General features: G+C 53.0%; 1 protein-coding gene and 1 long non-coding RNA gene across 2 annotated transcripts in view; one reads left to right on the top strand and one right to left on the bottom strand.

Moving 5' to 3' along the window:
• LOC105981362 overlaps nucleotides 1-5,172 on the bottom strand; it is a 21,797-nt gene extending 16,625 nt beyond the window's left edge. Inside the window, exon 1 of the long non-coding RNA XR_001174816.1 lies at nucleotides 5,113-5,172. This is a non-coding gene — a long non-coding RNA (uncharacterized LOC105981362). The remainder of the gene's footprint in view (nucleotides 1-5,112) is intronic.
• On the top strand, nucleotides 561-6,265 carry Bhlhe40 (basic helix-loop-helix family, member e40). Its single transcript, XM_013010499.1, has 5 exons — nucleotides 561-962; nucleotides 1,151-1,220; nucleotides 1,546-1,653; nucleotides 2,528-2,651; nucleotides 4,184-6,265. Exons 1-5 carry the CDS (start codon nucleotides 883-885, stop codon nucleotides 5,038-5,040), a joined length of 1,239 nt encoding a protein of 412 aa, XP_012865953.1. The 5' UTR covers nucleotides 561-882; the 3' UTR covers nucleotides 5,041-6,265.
• The last annotated feature ends 1,609 nt before the right edge of the window (nucleotides 6,266-7,874 follow it).

Here is a 7,874-nt window from a genome sequence, read left to right as displayed (position 1 = left end):
GCGCGCGCGCTCCCTTCGGGCCGGGCGGGGGAGCGAGCGAGCGAGGGGATATTCCTCTCCCGGCTTGAGTCAGACGCGGGCGGATCCGTCCTCCCCCGTCCCCCCTCCCGGGAGACGGGAACTTACTTCATTTCCCTGGGGCAGGTTCGCCCACGTTGCCCACCCTGCCCCCCCACCCCGGCTTCCGCAGCGCTCCCGCCCGGCGGGGGTCGGACCCGGACCTTGCCGACACCCCCTCTTTCGGGGAAAAGGAGGCCGCAGACACCTGGGGGGGCGGGCGGAGGCGGACGGACCGGGGAGGGGGCGGGGGCTCCCTTGGCAGCCGCCGGATCGTTGTCCAACACGTGAGACTCATGTGATGGCAGCCGGGGAGGGCGGGCAGGTCCGCCTTCCCTCCCCGGCCGCGGCCAGACGTGCCTGGAGTCACAGGGTTGAACACGTAGCTCCCACCCACCCACTCGCTCCCATTTAACCCAGCCCCGCAGCCTCTTCTCCATTACTCCCCGGCTCGCCCCCCCTTCCGCCCCCCTCCCGCTCCACGCCCGCCCTCCCCGCCCGCCCGCCCCACTCCTCATTCACTTGGCTCGCACGGTGCAGACGGCGCTCGCAGCACACACCGCCGGTCCGTGCGCCGAGCCGGAGGCCGCGGGGACCCTCGGGCCATGCACGCCCCGCACTGAAGCGATCGCCGCCGAGCCAGCCGCCAGCTCCGGGCACAAAGGAAAAATAAAAGCCCCCCTGCGCCTTTCGGGGAGCTCCGCACTCCCGCGGGACCCTCAGCCGAGAGACTCCCCCTCCCTCCCCGCACCCCGAACACCCCTTTCCGGGTCGCCGGGCAGCGAGCAGCGGCAGCAGCGCGCGGTGGCCCCGGTTCGCCGCGCCATGGAGCGGATCCCCAGCGCGCAGCCACCCCCGGCCTGCCTGCCCAAAACGCCGGTGCTGGAGCCCGGAGACCTGCCCGGGTGAGTTGGCAGCCGGGGGGAGGGGAGGGGTCCCCCTGCCGAGAGCCTGCAACCCGGCGGGGGTGTGAACCGGAGGACGCATCCCCGCGGGTTGGGGTGCGGAAGTGGGGGGTGTCCTGGTCCGAGCCGGGCGCCCCGCAGCCCGTGCGCACGCACTCACGACCCTCCTCGGCCCCCTTTCCTTGCAGGATGGACTTCGCCCACATGTACCAAGTGTACAAGTCGCGGCGGGGCCTGAAGCGGAGCGAGGACAGCAAGGTAAGCGCACCCCCTACCCCCTCAAGGGGGGGACCCCCGCGCCCCAGCCCCTCGCGCGCACTCCGTTGTCAAGAAAAAGTTTGCTCGCTCCGCGGTCGGCGAGGGGCTGGGGGCGTGGGGGGAGCGGCCGTGCCCGGGGGGTCTCCGTGCCACCGGGGAGCAACTCGGAACACGGGGCCAGGCAGGGGTGGGTGCTGATCGCGGCTCTGCTCTCCCCCCCATCTTTGCACACGCTGCGGGATCGGGACCCGGGCTGGGGAGAGGGGGTGGGAGGTGGCGCACCCCCGGGTTCTCCATCACCCACCGCCCTGCGCGCGCCCCGCAGGAGACCTACAAACTGCCACACCGGCTCATCGAGAAAAAGAGACGTGACCGGATTAACGAGTGCATCGCCCAGCTGAAGGACCTCCTGCCCGAACATCTCAAACTTACAGTAAGTGAGAAGCTGGCGGGGCTCCAGCCCAGCTCCTCTCTGCCCACCGGGCGGGCGGGCGTGGGGGGGGCACCCGCCACCTGCAGGCACCTCGGGGAACTGCAGGCCAGACGGCCGGATCCGAGCTGCAGCCCTGGCCTGGCGGGTGCTAGTGAGAAGAGAGAGGAGATCTCTTCCCCAGTCCTGGAATTTTCTGGCAGTCCCCCCCTCCCCCTGCAAATAACTCTTGGATCTCTCCAAGTTCGCTCCAACACTAGTTGGGCTTTCTAATCAGGCGTTTGAGACTTTGGCCTCTGGGGTGATTTTTCAGGCTTATTGAGTCTTCCTGATGTAAAGGAGAGCAGGCTCTAGCAATGCAGAGTTTTTATGTTTAATGTATTTCTTTAGCTATCCCCACTTACTTAAATAAGAGAAGGTGACCCCCGCCTTTTTAGTAGTAAGCAGAAGCTTAACAGCCTATAGTCTGAGAAAGGAAGAATAATATTTGGGGGAAGGAGGAAAGTCTGCAGGAGCTGGAAGTTTTGAGTGTCAGGGGAAAAGAAAAAAAAAGGGGCAAAGGTTGGCAGAGGCAGTGGAAGTTCCTCCCTGGGTTGACACCGAAACGTTATCTCCAGACTCTCCAGGCTCCCGGGGAGTTAAGGTCATGGGCGGTTACTGAAGAATGATATCCGACAAAGCGCTGGCCTGGGCTGGTAGCAGCTTCCAAAGATAGATGACACGTGTCCTTTACTCTTTAATCATGTAGTAGATTTTTTTTTCTTTTTTTAGGGACATTTCTGATTGGTAAGAAATGTCCCAGAGGTAGAATTTCACTGATTTCTCCCCACTGATGAGAGTTGTGGTTTGTGTGTGTGTGTGTTGTTTTTAATTGTAGACTTTGGGTCACTTGGAAAAAGCAGTGGTTCTGGAACTTACCTTGAAGCACGTGAAAGCCCTAACAAACCTAATTGATCAGCAGCAGCAGAAAATTATTGCCCTGCAGAGCGGTTTACAAGCTGGTGAGTGCCCGAATTCCATTAGCATCTCCTTCCTGGGGAGCCTCTCTGTGCTCAGCATCTGTTGGAGGTTAGTTATATGCCTGCAGCCGATTGCTTCTGCATGGTCACTAGGGGAAGACTCGGTGCGTTGTTGCTGTTCTTGTTTTTTAATCTTTCCCAAAAGGTCAGACTTCCCATTTGGAATGCTGCTGCGTGCCACCTGGCATAACTACGTATCCGTCAAATGATAGAATGTTTCGGTGGCATTTTGGCTTTGAAGGCTCCCGGGTTCTGAGAGATTTCCCCAGTAGTCCCTCTGAATAGGCCAGGGCCCCTGTCATTTGCCTTGTGGCTGCTTTGCACTTGGCCTTCTTTTCCTCTGTCTCAGTGGAGACTTAAATCATAGCGATGCCTGTTTCTTTCCTTCCTGATCATTCTCTGTGAGGCGCAAGCCTATCTGCATGACTGCAGGAGTTTTTCCTACCTTGTAGTTTCCTGAATAGCCACTAGGTATCTGGACGAATTGCACAATCTTAACGAAACCACTGAAGTTTCCCAGTTCATCTCTACTGACGTCCAGAGAATGCAACTCACCTTGTGAGCTTCCAGGCCCACCCCTTCTAAATAACCCTGTACCACCTGAGGGAATTCTTGTACAATTCCCTCATCCATTCCTCTCTGAATTCCTTTCCAAGGCCATCAGGATGAGAGCCACAAAAACCCAGCACATTTATCTGCCCATTTTCTCACTAAAAATCAAAGGCCATCAGATTCCCCCCCCCCCTTAGGGATTGTGGATAGAGTACATGGCCTAATTAAAAGTTTACTTTTGTAAGTCCCTGAACATAAACTTGTGTTAGGTGATACTGTTCCTTCACTTCCTTTTTTTTTTAAGTGGCCTTACTCATTTTGCTAGTATGAGTCTAGTGTTCTCTGTCTTGTTTTGGCTTTTATAAAAAGATATTAGAATATCTTTTTAAAAAATCAGAAGCAAATTATAAACTGGACAAGAACAGAGCAGACCCACCTTGAGTAGGATGGGATATCATGCAGCCACTAAAAGTTGTCATTGGGGCTTAAGTGGCAGTGCATTTGCTCAACACATGTGAGACCCTGTGGTTTCAATCTCTAGCACCAAGACAGAGAAGGGACAAAAAGTCTCTGGAGTGGTGGGATAAAGATGATTTTCAGTGTCATTTGTGGAGTAAGAAATGTAAGTGACCAAATACTGCTTTAAAGTAATAACAATAATAAGGCCAGGAGCTGGTGGCTCACGCCTGTAATCCTAGCTCCTCAGGAGGCTGAGATCTGAGGATCGCAGTTCAAACCAGCCAGAGCAGGAAAGTCCATGAGACCTCCTAACGTACCACCAGAAAACCAGAAGGGGTGCTGTGGCTCAACGTGGTAGAGTAGTAGCCTAGAGTGAAAGAGCTCAGGGACAGCGCCCAGGCCCTGAGTTCAAGCCCCATGACTGGAAAATAATAAGAAGTCAAGTCGCAGGCCCACCCCGGGCCCTTCTGAAAAACATCTTCTCTTGGCCCGTGCATCTGCAGGTGAGCTGTCAGGAAGAAATGTGGAAGCAGGCCAAGAGATGTTCTGCTCGGGTTTCCAGACCTGTGCCCGGGAGGTGCTTCAGTACCTGGCCAAGCATGAGAACACTCGGGATCTGAAGTCCTCGCAGCTGGTGGCACACCTTCACCGCGTGGTCTCCGAGCTGCTGCAGGGGGGCACGGGTAGGAAACCATCAGACTCGGTCTCCAAAGCCATGGACTTGAAGGAGAAGTCCAGCTCCCTGGTCAGAGGCTCGGAAGGCCCCGGGAAAAACTGTGTGCCCGTCATCCAGCGGACTTTCGCTGCCTCGAGCGGCGAGCAGAGCGGCAGCGACACGGACACAGACAGTGGCTACGGAGGAGAATCTGAGAAAGGTGACCTGCGTGGGGAACAGCCCTACTTCAAAGGCGATCTGGGGCGCAGGTTCACCCTGGGAGAACGGGTCAGCACCATTAAGCAGGAATGCGAAGAGCCCCCCTCGAAGAAGAGCCGCATGCAGCTCCCCGAGGATGAAGGCCATTTCCCTACCAGCGACCTCATCAGCTCCCCTTTCCTGGGTCCACACCCACACCAGCCTCCCTTCTGCCTGCCCTTCTATCTGATCCCCCCATCAGCCACCGCCTATCTGCCCATGCTGGAGAAATGCTGGTACCCCACCTCAGTGCCCATCTTATACCCGGGCCTCAACACCTCTGCCGCTGCCCTCACCAGCTTCATGAACCCCGACAAGATCTCTGCCCCCCTGCTCATGCCTCAGAGACTCCCCTCCCCCTTGACAGCTCACCCCTCCCTCGACTCCTCTGCTTTGCTCCAGGCTCTGAAACAGATCCCCCCTTTAAACTTAGAAACCAAAGACTAAACTTGTAAGGGATCCTGCTACTTCGCTTTCCATCCTTCCTTCCTTCAAACACACACACACACACATGCATGCATGTGCACACGATGTGTGTGCAGTGAGATTGTTCCTTAGTGCATACTCAGATGCTTTGAGGTACAGAGAGGAGACTGAAAGGGCGTGTGTGTGTGTGTGCACGTGCACTCGTGCGTGTGTGTGTGTGAGTGTGCCCGTGCAGATACAGAGCGTGAAAGCTGCACATGGTCCAGGGGAAAACTTCCTCGTGTCAGCAGGAGATGCAGGGGGAAGGCTTTTTTTCTTCTTCCCAGAGAATAGACCACCCTCACTCCACCCTTTGATCCAAGTCAGCTGGATTTTCAAAAGCTTTCAAACTCAGTCTGTGAGTCACCCTTCAGTTGGGAAGTTGGGTCTGTGGCTTTGAGAGGGGGAAAAAAAGGTACTTTGAAAAAAAAAAAGGGCTTTCCAGAGCGCAGCTCCCAGCCAGCTGTTAGAACCCCACCCTGGCCCCTGTATTGTTTTATATGACTCACTAGACTGAGGGCAGAACTGTCAGACTGTACTTTCTGCTCTGAGAGGAGGTAGCAGACACTGGTCTGTCACAGTAGAGGTGGTCTGTCACAGTAGAGATGGCCCCAGGTCTGCTCCCATCCCCAGGCCTGGGTGAAGCAAGAAAGAGAATGCCATTTCCTTCTCAGGATTTCATAGTGATTACCTTACTAAGGAACTGAAAATAGCCCCTTTGTAGGAGCTGCGCTGACATGGAATGAGCGTGGAGTTCCCCAGGCTCTGGGCACCTGCTTCTAAAATCGCACAGTTAGTTAGGACATGCTGTCCAGGAAACCAAAAAAAAAGTCTGAGATGTGCAAATGCCCCCTAGCACCCAAAAGTGCACAGTTAAATAACCAGTTGCTACCTTTCTTGCATAGCTAGACTCAGTTTTAAATTCTAAAGCTTTTGAGCAAGCTTAGCCTAACGAAGCCTTGGCCGTGCTAGCTCCTTTCTGCAGGCTACAGCCTTGCGCCTAACAGCATATGGAGTGTCCTTAATTGCTAAATAGGATTCTCTGTCCTTCAAAGAAGTTTTATTTTTGCTCTAGTCCTTGTTTTTTGGACTTGTCCAGCCAGCTCTGCACCAGCTTTCCAAAAATGCACTATGCTTAATTGCTCATCGTGTTTTTAACTATTTCATTTTCCTGTCTTTATTTTTGGTAATAAAAGTCGTTGCCTTTATTTGTAAAGCTGTTATAAATATATATTATATAAATATATATATAAAAGGAAAGTGTTTCAGAGGTTTATTTGTACAATTACTTGAGCTACAAAGAGGAAAAAAATGAATGTATTCCTGTTTTTGAAGAGAAGAATTTTTTTTTCTCTAGGGAGAGGTACAGTGTTTATATTTTAGAACCTTCCTGAAGGTGTGACATTGTAAATATTTTTATCTATGAGTAAATGTTAAGTAGTTGTTTTAAAATACTTAATAAAATAATCCTTTTCCTGTGGAAGAGAAAAAAGATGGCCTCCTGAATTTTTTCCCCCAATAGCTGTGTTAATGTGGTGTCTATCCTTTTAGTTAGAAGGGTGAATTCATTTAGCTTTTCCTGTACCTTGCATTCAGCCAGAATAACTTAATGCAGTAAATGAATACTGATTCATTCTCTCAATACTTTTCTTTTTTGGCCAGCAATGTGCAGTAAACATACTTTTAAGCAAAAAGTACACCCCAACACACACACACACACTACACTGCTGTGTTCAAAGTCTTCAGAACTGAACAGAGAGCTAAAGTATGAAGTTGTGGGCTGGCATGCCTGCGGGTTAACCTACTGAGGAAAGATTTAATGGATTATTAAGCAATAATAATTGATGTAGAGGATAGCACCTCTTTTGCCAGGGCAGGCTAACTCCTTTGAATCTAGCAAATTCTAATGGATTTGCCATATCCTGTCTTATTGCTGCTGGAGGCAAGCAACGTTCCATAATTACTTTCTACATCCTTCCAGACTTCCTCTCCTTTGGGTATGTTTGTGTGTGAATGAGGATTGGTGTTCCTTAGTCAAGTGTTTTTATTTAAAATAAAATAAAATTTAAAAAGGAAATTCCGTGGGAGAAGTGGGAAATGATCCCTAGATGTAAGCATTCCTGTTCCTTGTTCTAGACATTTCCTGGTGGCCTGCCCTTGACAGGACATTCTTTAGCCCCCAGAGCATGGAATCTTCCAGAACTGTTCTGGCTGGCTGCAGCCCCTGCAGGGATGTCACTGTGGAGGATTCTCGTCCAGGTATGTTTGCATTCTGATGTCTCGTCTCGTGTGGAGGTGGCACGTGGCACAGGGAACGGCTGGGGATGGGAGGGAGAGGGGGAGGCCGCTTGGGTGGTCCGCCATCGCTCGCACACCTGTTTCTGACTAGGCCAAAATATGGCTTCTGAGCCCGTGGCCCTGGCCTTGCAGCAGGCAGATGGTAAATTCTGTCGGTCCCACCTTGCTTCCAGTTGCTGGGGAGTAGGCCCTTTGCAGATGGCCTGAGTAGCCAAGGCCCCTGAATTCTTCCACAAGTTGCCAGAACTTTCTGGCTAGATTTAATTTTTTTTTTTTTTTTTTTTTGGTGAAAGCCCAAACCAAGCCAAGTTTATCTTGGTTTCAGGCAACCCAGGGTGGAGTTGGCACGGCCTGCCCTCCTAAGCCCCGGGGATTTAAGGAGTCGCAGGAGACGGAGGCCGAGGTTGGAACACCTTGACCTGGGAAGAAAACCAAAAAAGAAAGAGGAAAATTTCAGAGCGGCCCAGTCCACCTAGCACCCCGACCCCCCATGCTCGCTCCGGCCCGCACCCCCCCCC

This window comes from Dipodomys ordii, unplaced genomic scaffold (assembly GCF_000151885.1).
Source record: "Dipodomys ordii isolate 6190 unplaced genomic scaffold, Dord_2.0 Scaffold12, whole genome shotgun sequence".
In the NCBI taxonomy this organism is placed as follows: Eukaryota; Metazoa; Chordata; class Mammalia; order Rodentia; family Heteromyidae; genus Dipodomys; species Dipodomys ordii.
The sequence above is the reverse complement of the archived record's forward strand: the minus strand, read 5'-3'. Positions and strand labels throughout refer to the sequence as shown.

What these genes read in the sequence shown, in the direction of transcription:
- Bhlhe40 (XM_013010499.1), top strand. Translation starts at nt 883, where the DNA reads ATGGAGCGGATCCCCAGCGCGCAGCCACCCCCGGCCTGCCTGCCCAAA. An exon ending in AGCGGAGCGAGGACAGCAAG is followed by an intron (nt 1,221 to 1,545) that starts GTAAGCGCACCC and finishes CGCGCCCCGCAG; the next exon opens with GAGACCTACAAACTGCCACA. An exon ending in CCGAACATCTCAAACTTACA is followed by an intron (nt 1,654 to 2,527) that starts GTAAGTGAGAAG and finishes TTTTAATTGTAG; the next exon opens with ACTTTGGGTCACTTGGAAAA.